The sequence below is a fragment of the Prionailurus bengalensis genome, chromosome A3 (assembly GCF_016509475.1).
Source record: "Prionailurus bengalensis isolate Pbe53 chromosome A3, Fcat_Pben_1.1_paternal_pri, whole genome shotgun sequence".
Lineage (NCBI taxonomy): Eukaryota > Metazoa > Chordata > Mammalia > Carnivora > Felidae > Prionailurus > Prionailurus bengalensis.
Window position 1 is genome coordinate 44,626,255 of NC_057354.1, and position 18,684 is coordinate 44,644,938.

The 18,684-nt window shown below is 46.2% G+C and overlaps 1 protein-coding gene across 2 annotated transcripts in view; it reads left to right on the forward strand.

The window, feature by feature from the left end:
- The window catches only part of SLC24A3 (solute carrier family 24 member 3), a 485,964-nt gene that overhangs the window by 331,691 nt on the left and 135,589 nt on the right, over window positions 1–18,684 (forward strand). For both annotated transcript variants that reach the window (XM_043602975.1, XM_043602976.1), the window contains exons 4-6: window positions 13,009–13,083; window positions 16,522–16,606; window positions 16,983–17,086. In XM_043602975.1, coding sequence (XP_043458910.1) covers window positions 13,009–13,083; window positions 16,522–16,606; window positions 16,983–17,086 — 264 coding nt within the window. The remainder of the gene's footprint in view (window positions 1–13,008; window positions 13,084–16,521; window positions 16,607–16,982; window positions 17,087–18,684) is intronic.

The following is an 18,684-nucleotide window of genomic DNA, read 5'->3' on the forward strand; positions in this document are numbered from 1 at the left end:
GACCATCATGGTAGGGCAACTGCAGAAAAGTTATTTAACTGCCCAGGGCATTATTTTCCTGATCAAAGAAATGGACAGTTGGACCTGACCTGAGATCACCATTCTCACTATTGACAGTTGAATTTGGTCAGCTCAGTGCTTTACAATTGTTGAATTCAATCATTCATTCGTTCAGTACCTAATTGAGCATGTACTATGTGCCAGCCCTATTCTAGGCACTTAGAATACATCAGAGGATGAGACAGGCAGAGACCCCTATCTTCATGGAGCCTATATTCTAAGGAAGGAGGCAGGCAGTAAAATAAACATAATAAGTAAATTGTTTGGCATGCTAGAAGATAATCCATACAATGGAAAAAGAAATAGTGGAACAGAGTTTGGAGGGTGAAGAGGGGAGGTGCTGGAGAGGCATGTTGTAGGGTCAAGGTGGGTTCCAAGAGGGTGATATCTGAGCAAAGAATGAAGGAAGTGAGGGAAGGAGTCACGTGAATGGCTGAGGAGAGAATGGCCAGCCAATGCAAGAGCCTTGACTCAGAGCCGCCTAGGTTTATTTATGCAAGGGCTAGAAGGCCAGTATGCCTGGAGCCGAATCAGCAAGGGAGAGAGTAGGCAGTGAGGCCAGAGTGACTACATTAGTTTCCATTACTCAAAACCAGGAGATTTTTACCTAAAGTCCAGATTCGTAGTTTCACTCTTAGAAAATCGGAATCTCTGGCCACACTGAGCACATATCCTCAAGGAGCATTAGCCAAGGCAGAGCACAGGCTGTCCACCTCAGATAGGACTCCACTGTCCAGCAAGCCACAGACCCTACCTCATCTACTTATTCCTACATCTTGTGGACCCCTGTGGGCAGTTGAGGCCATGGTGCCAGGCAGCAGCCTCTGACAACACCAAGATGCTCAAACTCGTCATCACTCACTGCATCTGCCCCTTCCTTCACTGCCATTTCTCTCAGCCCTGACTTTATGCCTGTTCTTGTCTAAGCTAAACAAAGACTTCTGGGTAAGACTTTGAAAAGGAAGTATTTGGAAAGGAAGTCCATATAGACGTAGGGAAATTATCCTTCATGACTGGGCAAGTAAGGCTTTTTCTTTGGAAAGAACTAATGGGCTTTATGGAGTTTGTGTGTGTGCTGGGGGAAAGGGTTGCAAGGGAATAAGGAAACATTTGTCATCTTCTGTTCACACTTGCCTCCTGTCCTGACTGCAGGGCTCCAGGGAGATTTTATTTACTTTTTTGCCAGAAATGAACATACGAACAAAACCCAAAACTGTGTCTTGCGCATACCACCTCACACATATTCAGATAGCTGCTGTCAAAAAACAAAATGAAACAAACAAAAAATACCCCAGAAAATAACAAGTGCTGGTGAGGATGTAAAGAAATTGGATCCCTTGTGCAGTGTTGGTGGGAATGTAAAATGGTGTAGCTGCTGTGGAAAATATGGAGGTTCCTCAAAAAGTTAAACAGAGAATTACCATATGATCCAGCAGTTCCGTTACTGGGTATTTACCCAAAAAAACCTGAAAGCTGTGGCTTGAATAGACAATTATACACCTGTGTTCGTAGCAGCATCACTCACAATAGCCAAAAGGTAGAAGTAACCTAAATGTCCACTGATGGATAAATATGATAGATAGACATACATACATACATACATACATACATACGTACACAATGGAATATTCTTCAGCTTTTAAGGAAAGAAATTCTTTTTTTAATATTTATTTATTTTAGAGAGAGAGAGAGGGAGCACACAAGCAGGGGAGGGGCAGAGAGAGAGGAGACACAGAATCTGAAGCAGGCTTCAGGCTCTGAGCTGTCAGTGCAGAGCCCAACGCGGATCTCCAACTCATAAGCCATGAGATCATGATCTGAGCCAAAGTTGGACACTCAACCAACTGAGCCACCCAGGCACCCCTTAAGGAAAGAAATTCTGACACCTGCTACCACATGGATGAACTTTGAGTACATTGTGCTGAATGAAATAGGCCAGTCACAAAAGGACAAATACTTAGTCCACTTAGATGAGGTACCTATGGTAGTCAAATTGATAGAGACAGAAAATAGAATGGTGGTTTCCAGGGCCTGGGGGTGGGGGTGGGGGTGGGGGTGGAAATGAAGAGTTACTGTTTAACGGGTACAGAGTTCAGTTTGGGAAGACAAAACAGTTCTCGAATGGATGGTGGTAATGGTTTTACAACAATCTGAATTTGAATGTGAATATTCTTTTTTTAAGTTTATTTATCGAGAGAGAGGGAGAGAGAGAGAGAATACAGGTAGGCTCTACACTGTCATCACAGAGCCTGACATGGGGCTTGAACCCACAAACCATGAGATCATGACCCGAGCCAACTGACTAAGCCACCCAGGCACCCCATGAGTGTATGTATTCTTAATGGCTTTAAACTATACACTTTGAAAATGGTTAAAATGGTAAACATTGTGTTGTGTATATTTTACCACAATAAAAAAGTTAAAATTAAATTTTTAAATATCAAATATAAGTAATATGTATTATACATCTATAGAGATAGAGAAGGAGAAAGAATGATCCATCCCCTTTCAGAGAACTTCGCCCTTCTGCTCCCCCAATCAGGTTTGCTCTCTTCTGTCTTAGTTGAGAAAAAGAAAAAAAAAAAAGGCTTACTTAGAGATGGGAGTGGTCCCCAAGCCCGAGGGAACAGTTCAGCCTATGACCCCAGAAAAGGGTGTGTCAGGGAGCCCCCATGGGGGTCCAGACCTAGCCAGCTAGAATGTGCCTGACCTCCAGTCCTCCTACAATTCTGGGTGTCTCTGGGGGGTAAAAAGTTCATGGCACTGTATATATGTTCTCTTTCTTCCTGATCATGACTTCTTACTTGCATTTTTATTTGTCTTATGTCCTGATGCCTTTTACTTATTTGTGTGTACCATTATTTTATTGTACATGTTTTTATTGTGAGCCTTCCTAAATCCCCAGCAGGGGAAGGGAGCAACAAAGGGCTGATGTCTTCATGGATGAAGTGCGGTTGACTTTAAGAGAACCTATTTTTGTCCCCTTTTCACTTCCTTCTTCTCCTCTGGCTGCCCTCTCCCTTTGTTGCTCCCCTTTCTCCTTTCCATCCCTCCCCATTTTTCCTGGGTGATCACTCTCTGTCTGCACCCCCATTTTCTTTGTCTACTTCTCTCTACCCCACTCTGGACTCCAGAAGACCAGCCTCTAAGGACCTTATCTCCCAGATTCCGTGCCTTTGGGGAGGGACAGGAGAGAGGTCCGGGCATTTCCTCCCTGCTCCCTCCTGGCTTTCCAGGCTCTGGCTAGTGCTGCTTTCCTCCACCCTGTGAGGAGCCTCATCCCCACTCACGAGGCTGCAGCAACTCGGTCCCCTCCTCTTGTACCTTCAGGCCACCACGAGGGAACAGCTTCTCGAGTTGCTAGGCTCTGGGTGCATTACGTTCTCTGTTGGTTCCCTTGCCCTGCCTGTACTACTACAGGGAAACCCTTCATCAGACTCTCTGCAGTTAAAAAAAGAGTTCTCTCTGGTTAAACCCTTTTGAGTGGCCTTCTGTTTGCTGCTCAAACCCGGACAGAGGCACGAAGCCTCCTCACTATTCTAGACTATTCTGGACACTATTCTGGACTCACTCTCAAGGCGTCCAACTAGGGGCCCATAGAAACAGACCAGGGGACACCTGGACCACCTGTTTCAGGTGCTGATTAGAAATGCAGGTCCTTAGGCCCGAACCCAGGGGCCTGCTAAGAGGATCTTCTGGATGTGGGACTGGGGGAACCTCATTTTGTATGCATTTCCCAGATGATACTGGTACACTTTAAAGCACACAGCAGTTTAGAAACCTGAGTGATTCTTTGTTAATACATTAAATACAGATTCTAGCATCAGGTCTGATAACTATCTATTTTGAAGCAGTGACAAACGTGTATGTGGTCTCTGCAGTGCAGGTGATGTGATATGAAAGGTCTGTGATTTCCACCAGGGCCATATTCCCAGGTCTTGCCAGTGCTGCTGTGGCTTATTGCCTGTATTCTTAGTGGAAGGAAATGCTGAATTTCATTCAGAGACTAGTGAACACAAAGATGCGATTTGTTCTCATCCAGATAAACAAATTGCTGAGTTGTTCTGAGTACTGTCTGGGGGCGGGGGGGTGAGAGGTTCAGACACCGCAGATTAAGAACCCCTGTCTCACAGGAGGTCTCCATAGAAGGGGATTTGTGACCTGGCACAGGTTAGAGGAGTAAATGTTCCTTATATAAAGGGCAGGAAGTTCCTTACATGAAGAGACCTCTCTTCCTGAGATGCCATGTGACGTGGTGGTTAGGAGCGCAGACTCAGGAGGCAGGTCCCTGGGTTTAAATCCTGCCTCCGGCACCTACTAAATGTTTAATCTGACCCAAGTTACTGAACTTGGTTTCCACCCGATGCTGGATTAAACCCAGTGTCCCATCTTGTACCATTATGAGGTCATTGAAGAATGTGTGTCTGGTACCCAGTGAGATTCCTCTAAGGCCCACGTGTGCATATGCCCCCACCGGGGCATACACCTGCCCCCAGAACTTTCCCTTAACAAATAGTGAGGGGAAATGGCAGTTATTACCCCCACTTTTTTGAGAAACTGACAACCAAAAGAAATAAGTGACTTCCTTAGGGACCTAGGAACCAGTCTCTCAGAGTGGATACCGTGGGAGAGGCTTCTGGGGTAACAGGGATGGGGAGAGACAGACAGAGAAGAACACACAGGGAAACAATGGTTCTTTTCCCACTGAAATCTTTCTCCTGAGATGGCAAATGTCTCATTCCCAAAGCTCCAAAGTAGTCACCCCAGTGCGATGACCTCCAAGAACACTGATCAGCTATTTGGCCATCATGAAATTCAAGAAACATAATTATAAGATGTATGCTAATGGAGCAGGTACATTAACATTCGCATTTCCTTTAGCATTTGAGTTCCTGCAAAAGAAACCTTTTCAGTTGGCAGTGGTTTCAAAGACCTTCACCCTTTTCAGTTGACAGTGGTTTCAAAGACCTTCATGGTGCCAACTGACAAAATGACCCTGGGGTTGGGACTCAGATAGAGTTCCTGTTTTGTGTTGGTCTCAACCTACAGACAGTGATTCTGTCCTCTAGGGGTGCCTGGGGCAGCACCTGGTCCCCAGATACCTGTGGGAAGCCCTCACAGACATTTCCCCAGTGGGAGCCAGTGTCATGACCTAACTGGCCCTTGTGGGCTTTTTTTCTTTTTAATTTTTATTTAATTAATTTTTTTATTTACATCCTAGTTAGCATTTAGTGCAACAATGATTTCAGGAGTAAATTCCTTAATGCCCCTTACCCATTTAGCCCATCCCCCCTCCCACAACCCCTCCAAGTAATCCTCTGTTCTCCATATTTAAGAGTCTCTTATGACCCTTGTGGGTCTTATTATGAATGTAAAACATCCCTCAGGAATGGCAACAACCATCAGGGAACTTTGGAAAACTAAGATTTTATCACTTAGAGGTTCTGGAGGGTCCATGGTATACCAGAGCCACACAGTGAGGGGCATGGTGAGGGAGCACACACCTGGGGCTCTGTCTTCGTTGGAGTTGAGGATGGGATGCCTAGAGTTTCACAGGCTTACTCTCTATTGGTGAATTCAAAGCATAAGAGCGGGAATTAGGATATGGGAAGAGAGAAGCAGAGTCCCTCATGCAGTAAGTCGTGTAGGTCATCCAGAGCTTTCTAAAGTCGGAACTTCATGGGTGGGGCAGCCTGGCCCCTTATCTAGTTGTGTAGCTGGCAGTGTGTTTATTTGAGATGGATGTCTTCGAATTGCATGCTTTTACACTAGTCCCTCCGGATTTTTAGAAAACAGTTGTTTCTATGAGTGGCCCGTCTTGACTGCAAACTGCATTTCATTCTTTTCATGATCTTCCTTAACCCCCTTCATTCTTGGTTTAATTCGGGCTCTGCCAGAAGCAGACTCTGAGACCAGGGTTGGAATGCAAGTTGTTATCCAGGGGCAAAGAGAAACATCAGTAGTGCAGTAGGAAGTGGGGCAGAGAAGGGAGGATCACTAATAAAAGATGGGTCATCAAGCTTGCAACAGGGTGGGCACCTGAAGCTTAGTCACCTGGGGAGCCCAAGGAGACAGAGTGGTTTCTCCACTCCAGGGGCAGGGGAGTTGGGGTACAGATACACCAGCTCCCATCAGTCATTGCGAGAGGGCGCCCAGGGCGTGATAATGCCCTAGCACTTCTTGACCACTTTGTGTAAGGGTAAATCAATGCTCTTCGAACAAATCGACGCAGATTCTGATGTTCAAGACACTATGGGGTGTTCTAAATTAATAAGACCTAAAGAATATGATAGGACCAGGGGGCACATAGTCACCTGCTACATTCCTCTTCCCTGATGCCCTCCCCCCCAAATCCTCTTATGCAGAACCCTAGTCTGGCTGGAAGCTCAGAGTCTCCCTCTCTAGTCACTAGGGAGAGTGAGTATTTCCAGGAGAATCACAACTGTAGTGGTGACAGAACCCAGAAGTGACAATGTACGTCAGTCTCACCAAGACATCATGGGGCCATTACATTCAAGCTGTGATGGGGGGGGGGGGTGATTTTTAAAAGAAATACAATTGTTGTTGTTGTGTTTTCCAAGTTTACTTGAAGAAACTATCGCTTGAAACTATGAAAAATACAGAGAAGGGAAAAGGAAATCTTTTTTTTTGGTTAATATTCAAACCATATTCCCCGGGAGGTTTAGAACAATTTCCACCAAGGCCAGAGTTCTATAGATCTTCCTTAGGAATTGATTGTCCAGCACCACCTTCATTGAAATTAAAGACAGCAACGTGAGAGCAGATGATGTAGTAAAAGGAAATTGTCTGTGAAAACCGCTGACTGTAGATGCCACATAAAGCAGCAGGGTTAATGTAGCACTGTTCAGAGACATTTGCCCTCACAATTCAGAAACGCTTATGTATATTGACATTTCAGCTAGAGCCTGTTCACCTCCATTAAGCCACAGGCCACGGTGATTTCCTGTTACCTTAGGTGCTTCACAGTTTACTATGGCCAGCGTTTCTCTGGTTTTATTAGTCCCAGTCAGCCTTTGAAACCACCTGATGAGATGGTATTTATCTTCCAGAATCCCAGTTTAGTGGCCACTTCCTCTGTGAAGACTTCTCTGGCCCCCTTTGCTAGCCTCGCCTGGCAGAATGAATATCTCCACCCATAATCAGATAGGGAGGCTTGTGGCCACCAGTGGGGGAAACCTGACTAATGGCCATAGAGGCAAATGGGGGTTCATTTTTCATTTTCTCACCCAAGAAGCGGCACAGAGAAAGATGATTCTTGACATTGGATCAGCCCGCGAATGGCATCCTCAGAGCTCTGCCATCCCGTTTGTGCTGCTGTGTATCTTCTTGCTTGTTGTCTCATGGTCATATGATGGCTGCTGCTGCCCCAGACACTACATCCAAGTTGAGAGCTAGAAAAAAAAAGGGTCACTTTGTTGCATCCGTGCCTTCTTCTCATTGGTCCGAGCTGTGTCATAGGATCATGGCTAGTTCCAAGGAGACTAGAAAAGCTGCGCATATTGTCACTCAGAACTTGGAAGTTACTTCTCATTATTGTTGTTTTCACCATGGCTGTTTGTATCATCTTGGCTGTATCTGTTGCCTGTTGCCCTAATAATGCTGTATAACAAATGGCCCGAAAACCTCAGCAACAGGGGCCCCTGGCTGGCTTAGTTGGTAGAGCATGCGATTTTTGATCTCAGGGTCATGAGTTCAAGCCCCACATTGGGTCTGGAGCCTACTTAAAAAACAACAATTAAAACCTCGGTGACATACAACAGTACACGTTTCTTTAGCTTCTGGGTCTTTTGGGTTCAGCTGAACACTGGGGATCAGTTGACCCATGTCTGGGGTTAGCTGCTTGTCAACTGATATCTGGCAGCCTCTGCTAGGACGAGGGTGACTTGGCTCTGCTCCACATGCCCCTTGTCCTCCTGACCCTGCTCTGCATGTCTCTTGTCCTCCTCCAGCAGGCCCGCTGGGGCACAATCTCACAGCATTATTGTTGTCACATGAGGTGCTTGGTCACGCCCAAGCCCCTTTGCTCCTCTGTGTCCGTGTACCCCCCACAGTACTCCCTCTCATAAGTTAACTCAAGCGGATGGTGTGATTGGTCTCATGTTGAAGGCTATGTAGGTCAGGAGAGTCACTCAAGGTCACCACAACTTGGAAGTGTCAAGTGTGGGATTTGACACGAGGTCCTTTACTCCATCCTGGGCTTCCTTCAAGGCTCCAGGCTACCTCTCTTTCTAAAGGGGACACCAGCTACTCTCTGGGTACCTCCTGCTTGGACTCATTCATTTCATATAAACTAGTTCCCTCATTCTGTGCAAGCCCGCCCTGAGACTGGGTGGATATGAATGTGGGAAGAGCATAGTTGCTGCCCTGAAAAAGAAGAGCAGCCAGGTACATGGACTTAAAACATGGCTCACGGTCCAGGCAGCACATAATCAGTGCCAACGTACAGATTCCCACAGGGAGGGCCCTGATAAGTTCCAAGGGAAGTGAAGGCCCTGTGGTTGTGAGCTTGGAGTTGAAACTGAAACAGACCCCTCCTCTCCTCTCCTCTGCAGACACCCCTCACTCATCATTTCCGGAAAGCATCCCACATTTGCTTGTTCTGATTGTTGTAGCCAGGCCGGAGGCTCAGATTTCTGGGTGTGCCGCAACACATCCACCATTCCAAGGATCACCTTGAATATTTTTGAGGGGTTAAGTCTGTCTTGTATTTTTTAGTGCACCTTGTAAAAATAATACTACTGAAAAAGAACGTCACCCAGCAATTCCACATCTGGAAGTCTGTCCTAGAAATGCAAAAGGATATATGAGTAAAGGTGTTCACTGTAGCAGTGTTGATGGTCCATTTATTTATAGAGGAAAATGGGAAGCCACTAAAAATAAAGAGGTAACTAGGGTTTACTCCTGTTCATGCTGATCACATTGATACATTTATGTAAATGGTATATTTATATAATCAGAATTGAACTTCTAAAATAAAAATAAATAACAAAGAACATCAGTGGCTCTGACTGGCAACCCCCAGAGGTGGCTGGCTGGGATTCTGAAACTGTCCCTCTCTCTCGTGTGGTTGGAGAAGTGAACTTATTAGTAGGCCAAGTGAACATAGAAGGTGTTGATTGGACAGCAGTTCAGGAATGTCCTCTGTGTGGAACTGGCCTCGGCAGGAAGGCTCAGAGAGTCCTGGGGTCACATCCAAGGCCTGCCATTTGCTAGCCGTGTGTCCTTGGATTCGCTACTGTACTCTCAGAGGTATCTGGGACCTGGGGCCAGTAACACCCTGCCTCCCACAGGAGTTAGAGAAATTATTTGAGACAGTCCCTGTAAAGTATCTGGAGTGAGCATGCCTGGAGTTCCTGGCCCAACATATAGTGGCAAAAATTAATAATATTATTATTAGTCACTATCCCCAATTATAGTATTATATCCTTTGGAAATATAGGAATGGCCAAATTAATACAAAAATGCCTCACTCTAAAACACTCAGGCCAGTTGTACTGATAGTACCATCAATATCAGTAGGCTTCCTGCATCTAAAAGTTGACTTCATACATTTGTTTTGTTCCTTTGTTCTGTTTAGTTTTTGAAACTTATTAGTAGTAGTAATAGAAGATCCATTGTTAGAGCATTTTTAGGTTCACAGCAAAAATGAGCAGAAGGTACTGATTTCCTTATCCTTCCTACTCTGCTACATGCACAGAACCTCCCCCCACCAATACCTTGTTCTATTTTGTTTGCTTTTCCAGTGGGAAACTGATTTCCAGTGGGTAACATGGCAGGAATTAGAGCAGAATTTCTTGTAAGCAAAGTGGCAGGCCAGGAGGTGCTCTGTGGCTGGAAAGGAGCCCCATCGCTTGGCAGACCCCTCCAGATGTCCAGAGGTGCCTTGCCACACAGGGTGCCTGATCAAGGCAGGGGCCTCACACTGCCTTGTGCATGAGAACTAATGTGGCTTTCAGTAGCCATCACCCTTGAAATCACAGAGAGCCTGGAAGATCTATTCATTTCCCAACCCATTCCAAGTGTTGATTTGCAATATGTTAGATGAAGTTTCTAGCCTCATGACAGGATCGATATGTAATATTGGAACATAGAAAGATGGTTTATGGACTTGGCTATTTCAGTGAGTTGAGTTGAGTATGGCAGCTAGAGACAGTTTATTTAGATCTTGGTTAATTCACAAATGTACAATTCTGTATTCCAATGACTACATTTGGCTGTTCTTTCAAAGATAATGATAAAGCCTGCGCATCATTGGATCAGCCAAGCCATACAGCAAAAGAGGGTTTGAGTCCACTGAAATTTGGGAGTGTATATTCTGACTCATCCACAAGATGTAAATAAAGCATTAACTTTGTAAAAATTGACATTTTCTTCCCCCAAATCCACAGACAAATAATTTTGTACAGATTATGAATAGACCAATCAATGAAAGTTATTTTTAAGGTGTCTCTGCATGCCAGACATCCCAGGCTCCTTGGCGATTAGAAAACTATAAGACAGAGTCCTTGCTCTAAAATCTCCACCACCTGCAAAATTCACACAAGAAATACAAATTCAAGGTGGACATATCAGAAAATATAGATAGGAATTATAAAAACAGAGTCATACCAACAGAGGGAAAAACTACTTTAATGTGTGGTCTTACAAACTCTTATATGCAAATATACTTGCACAAGTGTGTGCGTGTGTGTGTGTGTGTGTGTATGCCTTAATGCATAGATAATAACAAAAAAGATTGTACACATTATTTTATAATATTTCTCATTTAGCAGTGTATAGTAAATGCCTTTTCTTGTCATTAACTGTGGACTTAAATCATCTCTTTTAGCAGGATTTCATCGATTGATGAACCATGGTTTATATAACCCATCTCCTGTGGTATATTGTGTTGGGTTTTGATAATTTATTATAGGCAGCACTTTGGAATGAATATGTTTTCATTCACTCATCTGATAATTCCACATAATCAAGTGTTAAGATGTTTTTTAGAATCTTACAGTCTGGTTGGAGAGCCCAAACACCTATGTGTGAAAAGGAAAAATGAGTTCATAAAGAGGGGGAGGGATGGCTAAATTGGTGCCACAGCCAAGAGTCAGAGGCCAGAGAGATCATTTCATGCTCGGGCTGCTACAAAAAGCTTCATGAAGGACAGCTGTAAGTGACAGAAATCCCATTCAAGTCATCATAAGTGTAAAAGGCATGTTATTAGTTCATGAAATTGGAAAGTCCACCTCGATTTCAGGGGTGAGCTGGGTCCAGAGTTCATGGGGTGTCATTGAACACCATTTTGTGCGTGTGTCTGTGTGTGTGTGTCTGTGTGTGTGTGTGCCAGTCTGTCTGTCCCATCTCTTGGTTGGGCTTCTTACTGTATGAACTACATTCTCCAGCAAGCTCCCTCTGTATGGCAGCTGCCTCCGGACTCAGGCAGTGTTTGTATCTCATAAGCAGAGAGCCCTCCTCTTCCAGCTTCTCTGCCAGTCCCTCATTGGCCCCCTTTCAGACCTTTTGCTCACCCACTACTCCATGACAGAGAATGGGGTGTCCTGGTGGCTAGCCTGGGTCATGTGCCTGTGCCCTGTGCTGACGGGTATGGGGAATGTGTGACTGAAGGTCTGTGCAGTGGAGCAATTCTCAAAAGGAAACGATGTTGAGAGATCAAAACATGAAAGCATGTCACTGCTGAGGATGCTGGAACTTGAAAGATGAGCAGCTATACCCATTTGATGCTTTGGGCTGCAAGTAACAGGAAAACTCCCAAATCAAACTGGTCTAAATGCTCTATTACAAAATCTGGAGGCAGGTATGCTTTAGTACCACATGCTCAACAACTTGGTAATACCATGAAGTTGACTCAGGGTCAATTTCCTTTCAAGTCCCATTTCCCTCAATATGGCTGCCAGGGGGCAACCAGGACCCCCAGCCCATAACCAGCGCCAGAGGGTGAAAAATGGATGCCACTGGCAAGGACTATAAAACCTTTCCTACAATTTCATTGGATCAGCCCAGGTCACATGTCCGCTCCTGAACCAGTAGCCATCAGTGGGAAATACTGCACACTGATTGGCCAGTCAGTTCTACTCCTAGAGGAAAGGGTGGGGTCACCTTCCCATGGGTTATGGTGGATATTGGGATGAAATTGAGGTCCCATTAGAAAGGAGTGGAGGATGGATGCTAGGTGGTCAACCAGTGATGGAATCCAAATAAAATTTCATCAATTAGAGAGGAAACTTGGGGTTAAATGGGTGATTTATGCCCAGGAGGTTAGAATTCCAGGGTGTTCCCTGGTTTTCGCTGACAGGAAGTAAGATTGTGGAGCCTGTCCTGTAGGAAACAGCAGAGTGAATGACCTCAGTTAGAAGTATTCATGTGTTTATTCCTTCATTGCACATATATTTTTTGAGCACCTGCTATGCGCCAGGCCCTGTGCCCTGTATTAGGGACAAATAAGACAGATAAAGTTCATATCCTTGTGGACTTCTAGTGAGGGAGACAGACAATAAACAAATTAATTTAACATATAATATGTCATGAAAAATCAGGATAAGGTGAATAGAGAGAAATGGGAGGGAGGGGAGTCCAAGGCCTCTTGCTTAGGTTGACATTGAACCAGGGACTTGAAGGACATGATGGAATGAGCCAAGGTCATCTGAGGGAAGTATGTTTGGGGCAGAGGGAACAGCAGGTGCAAAGGCCCTGAGGCAGTCATCCATAGTACATTTGGTGGACAAGGAAGAGAGTGGTAGATGATGAGGTCAGAGAGGAGCGGTGATATCATGGAGGGCCTCCCAAGCACTACAGTTTTTGTACTTTGAGTAAGATATTGAGTCCATGATGTCAGAGAGTGTTATTGATGTAGAGGATGTCCAGACCCTCACCCCGTGGCTCTGCTTTGACTCTGACTTTAACCCCTTTTTTCCTCTCTTCCAGGCCATGTACATGTTTTACGCACTGGCCATTGTGTGTGATGACTTCTTTGTCCCCTCCTTGGAAAAGATCTGTGAGGTACGTGCCCTGTATTCTGAGCATGTCTGAGTAGGTCATCTAACAGTGTTGCTCCAGCCTCCTTCAACAAGGTCCTGGGAAACCCTCCTGGCACCCCCACCCCTGGAGGGGGGAACACCAGGCATCAGCATGCTTCTGAGCAATGAACAGTATTAGCCCAAAAGCTCCAACAGCCTGCTTAAAATGTCAGGGTACCGACCCGTAGTTGGCCTTTAACCCAAACGACCAGCACTCCCTGCTCCTTTTAGAGGCAACTCATGGTGCTATTTGTGTTTGACTTTGCCTGTCTTCTTTTCCACTTTTTTAAAGCATATTTATTTATTTTGAGAGAGAGAGAGAGTGCAAGCATGGGAGAGGCAGGGAGAGAGAGAGAGAGCAGAGCCTGATACAGGGCTTGAACTCCCAAACCGTGAGATTACGACCTGAGCTGAAATCAAGAGTCAGACGCTAAACCAGCTGAGCCACCCCGGTGCCCCTTCTTTTCCTCTTTTAAATCCTGCTCCTCCTTTCTCTCTCTGTGCCCCTCATCGTCCTCTCCTCAGTTTCCTTCTGCTCCCATGACTCTCTCTTGTGGGGTCTTCACAGTGTGCTAAATCTTCATCTACACCCCTCCATGACCCTTCCTCTCTGCACATGTACAGAAATGCTCCAAGCAGAGACCCAAAAAGCAAGAAGATGAAAGAACTGGCCACAGAGAAAAGGAAAGGGACTCTGTTCGAAATCAGCCCAGTGAACACCAGGTTGAAGACCAAGTTAAATCCCGTTCATCAGAAGATATTCAGCGTATTTAGAACACTTTCATTCTCTCTCCTCTTTCATTTCCTTGTCTGTTCTGAAATGTAGTTTCCTTTATCTGGAAGCTTTCCACTTTATTTTATTTTTAATTCAGAATCCTGTTTTCAGAAAGGATCTCTCCCAGACACACCTCCCATCTGGGACTCGTTTCTTCATGTCGTTCTCAGATTTTGTCATCCTTCCCCTTCCCTTCCCGCCCATGTGTCTGATTCATTAGTTCTTGGAGGGGGGGGGAGGGGGGCAGCAGAGGACACAAGTTGCATTTCTGTTAAGTTCCCAGGTGGATGCTGAGGCTGTTGGTCCAGAAACCACACTTTGAGACCAATAACTTAAGTAGCTTCTTCTACATCCTGGAAGTCTCTTTGGTTTTTGTACTGAAATAAATAAATAAATAAATAAATAAATAAATAAATAAATAAAATAGATAGATAGATAGATAGATAAATAAATAAATAAATAAATAAATAAATAAATAAAAGAGAATCTTTCCACAGGAACCCTGGAGGGGCCCTGGGAGTGGTTCTTTTATTCGGTGGAAGTAGAAGGAAATGATAAGGTTGCATCTTAGATGGACAGAGGACACGTGTGGAAGTCCTTTGTCCAAAGTGATGTAACCGGAATACAGGTCACCTTATGTAGCAGGAGAGGAAGCGCACCTGTAACTGGGGTCATTTGTGATCTCTGAAATACCACCGCTTGGTGCTCTATTCATTATGCACAGAAGAGTAGTCTCTTTCCCACATGACTTTTTTTTTTATAGCAGATTTAAGAGCCTGTTCTAGAAATGTACATATTCTTGTCAGAATGTTTTCTACTCAGGAGAGATGAAATCCATAGCACTGGCAAGCACACCCCCTGGGGAAGGAAATGAGATGAAATACAGCATGATCCTTGCCATCCAGGGGCTGTGGGGTGCAGAGCAGCTCCAGGGTGATACAAACCGGGAGTGCTGGAGGAAGTGCTGGGAAGTTGGAAAGTACAGAGAGAGGAAAGGGGAGGGGGAGCTTGATTGGGCCACGGGGGTCAGGAAAGGGCTTGTGCAGGGAGCAGTACTGGAGCAGCCCTTGGAGGGATTTTTCACATTTGGAGGCAACACCTTTCAAGGAAGGATTTGTGCAAAGAAGAGTCTGAGCCCCAGGACCAAGAGAGGAGAGCCCAGGGCTGGAATCGGCACATGGGGAATCCTGAGGAATGTGAGGCTGGGGCATCAATAGTTACCAGGGCTCAGGAGGGAGCTGGGAAGGCTTTTGATGGATAGAGGCATCCAGAGGCAGAAGATCTCGCATCCCTAGCTGATGATTCTAAGCATCCAGAGAGATGTTGCCAGGGCCCAGGTGAATTAGGGATAAAAGAGGGGGAGATGGAAGGAGACCTGGAGGAAGACGCAAACTCAGTGGATGAGAGAGACAGGAACCGGAGGTGAGCTCAAGGTGTGGACTCCACAGTTAATGCCCCAGCAGGGGCTCTGAGCTGGAATGGACACAGCAGTACCAGGCTCAGGCTCATGGCAAGTCTTGGCAGACCACCACGTGGCGTGAGCTCTGTGTTAGGTTACCTTCTGGAACTCCCTGCCTTGGGGACTCACCTGCACCCCTCACAGCCACACCTTTCAGCTTGAGGTATCAGTACCTCCATCTTATACTCTTCTCAGAACCCCATGTGCGGCGGAGCTGTTCAGTCCTGAGCGAGGGATCCCCAGGATTCCAGATCACAGTGCTCCATTAGGGCCCCTACTGCAGCCTGTTGCTGGCCAGTGGAGCCAGTGGCCTAGGCCGAGCCCATGCTGCCCCTCCATGGCTGAGCAGGGAAGTGCAGCTGTCCGTGCCTGTGCGAAGAGGGACTGACTATCATCTCCTAGCTGGGACCCAAGAAAGAACTGGCTATTTACTGACAGCCAGCCGCTAACATTCTGGGTCATGATGGAATGCAGAAAGGCTAAACCAGCCTCTAATATATATTTTTCTTGTCTTCTTGCAAATCACTTTTTGGATTAACAGACAGTGATTGTATAGGACATCTTGGCAGGGTATCATTCTTCCCACCCAGCCTCAACGCCACCCCGCATTCTCCCTACCTCAGGGCTTCAAGACTGCATTAATGATGAAGGATGGGTTTTAGAGGAGGGTGACCTCTCCACCCCCAAAGCTGCTGTATCCTTCTAGAATCAAGACTTGCAAGCTGATTGCCATGAGCCTCATTTTAGCCCGAGAGAGGCATGGTATTGAAACAAATCAATTTTTTTGCATAAAAATGTGGATTTGGCCATCTCTTAAGCAATAAGGATACTTGGCAACATGGTGGGAGGTGGGTGGCATACCCTTTAGAAAGGAGGCAGATGCCCACCATACCTCACATCAGCCCACCCTATACCCCCTGTTACTTGCACAGAACTGGGGGCTTCTAGGTTAGAAATTCTTAGATCTTGTCAAGAGCCTTTAACTCACAGAAACATGCAGCCCCCTCCCTCATCCTGTCCCCTCGAGGAGGATGGCCAGAGGAGGTGTGGCCCAGCAGGGGATGTGCAGGAAAGACCAAGCTCAGGATGGATGGGAGGACCTGAGCTTGAGACCTTGGGAGTCATCGGTGGCCTCTGTTCCCAGGGGAATCCTGACTCATCTATGCTTTGTCCTTGCTCCTCTGTAGCGCCTGCACCTCAGTGAAGATGTAGCTGGAGCCACGTTCATGGCAGCAGGGAGTTCGGCCCCAGAGCTGTTCACATCCGTCATAGGTAGGTGATGACCCAGGGACATCTCAGCCCTGCCTTCTCTTAAGGACAAGGACTGTGGGGACAGACAGCCTTCCAGTGGGTTGGCTAATAAGAGATAAGAATCTCAAGACCCCAAGGAGCAGAACACTCCCTTCCCACCCACTGTGTTTGCTGTTATTTTTTTGAAGTGATGCTTTCACTTTGCATGAAGGTGTCCCAGATCCTGTGGCAATGGGCCTGTGGAAGAGTCCCTAATGCAGATTTTAAAACTCTCTCCCCACCCCTTGGCTATTTTCTGTGGACTCTGAGAACAGTCTAGCACTTCTGAAAACTCTCCCACACCCACATCAGAATTGAACCAGCCACAACAGCCAGGCTGACATCAGGTCTCTTTCAGGGGTCTTCATCACCAAGGGTGACGTGGGAGTTGGGACCATCGTGGGCTCTGCAGTGTTCAATATCCTGTGCATCATTGGTGTCTGCGGGCTCTTTGCTGGGCAGGTAAGACTGACAGCAGAAGGTGGCATGGGGCTGGAGGGGACAGCACGGAGGCGAGGCACGGGCCTGTCTTGCTGGAGCACCACCAACACAGGGGCCAGTGGTCTCGGGCAGCAGTAACGTTGGGTCTCATGTCAGGAGGCTGGCCCAACTTGAACTGGAAAGCGTCAGGCACCATTATTTGGTCTCCATGTTGATGGAGTAGAGAGCACCCAGATCCACATAAGTAATTAACTAGCCTGGAGGTGCAGTCTACAAATCTGAACGTGTCAAACTCATTTTGAATGTCACGATCTGAACTGGAATGACCTAAAACAATTTAAGATATGGCTTTGACTCCATGGCAATAGAGTAAATAAGAGTGGGGGAAGGGAGAGACAGAGACAGAGATGGGAAATGATAGTTTTTTTTTCTGCTAAAACCATTTGCTGTCATCACAGCATAGGACAGTTTTGCTATAGCCATCAAGCAGTTTATTTACATGTTGACTTAGCTTGCTTTTGGCGTCACAAGGGGCTTTGCATGCCTGCATTTTATCTTTGGAGACTGTTCCACTCCAGGGAGTGTCATGGGGTCTGGTATCTGTTTTGGAAAGCCTTGGGAAGACACCCAAGAAGTCAGCCAAGTGCGAGGCTCTCTGGCAGTTGGGACAGTGCCACAGCTCCCAAGGGTCTGCCAGCTTCGCTGTCCTAGTTCCCTCCTAGGAATTTTGTTCAGGAACAGCACGATCCTGAGCTCTGCCCAAACACACTTTAAACATCTTCTAGGAAAAGCACCTTCGAGAAGCCCATTGACGGCACTCTGCTTGCAATATTGAGGAGCTTGGTGATGAGGAGCTTGGTGATGCAGTGATGTGCCTCACTGTGGGGGCCACAGGCTCTACTGGAGGTGGTGGGCTGGTTTGAAGGGCTAAGGAACACTCTTTGAACCTTCTTTCACACCCTTTTTGAGGCCCCTCTGTTGTCTAGTCAGACGGCCAGGGCCTCCCACCCTGCCCATCTCTCTAATGCAGACTGGAGAGCCTCTGCAGGAGGCCCATGGCACAGCATTGCTGTTCTCCACTGCCTGTTTCTAACTGCTGTCATTTCATGCCAATGATTTGTCCAGGTTGCCTAGTGGGCTTGCCGCTTGTGGGTGACAGGCAGAGGGACACGTCAATCTCATCAGGAATTAGCTCCAGAGCCCCCAAGTGAAGGGTACTTCTGGAGCTCCTGGACAGCTGTGTCCACACGTGGTGATTGAGCTCTCCCCAACTTGATAGACTGACATGTTCTTTTTTCTCATCCTTTTGATCCATCATGTCTGACCTTAGATTCTGTGGACCCACAATATGATGCTTTTTAGACCTCTTATAAATATAGTTAGTGCAAAAAAAAAAAATCACCCAAAACAAAAAAAACGAGTCTCCATCTACGCCTTCAGTGCTGTTTGCACTTCCCTGGATCTCGTCTGTGTCCGCCGTCTTCTTGTTGCCCTCCGGAGATGAATAGTCACATCCTGCAGAAGAAGCTGTTGCCATTCACACTCTCTTAATTAGCATTGTCACCATTAGCAGTATGATCATTAGGCTGGCCGTTATTCGTGTTGTCATTAGTTCATTA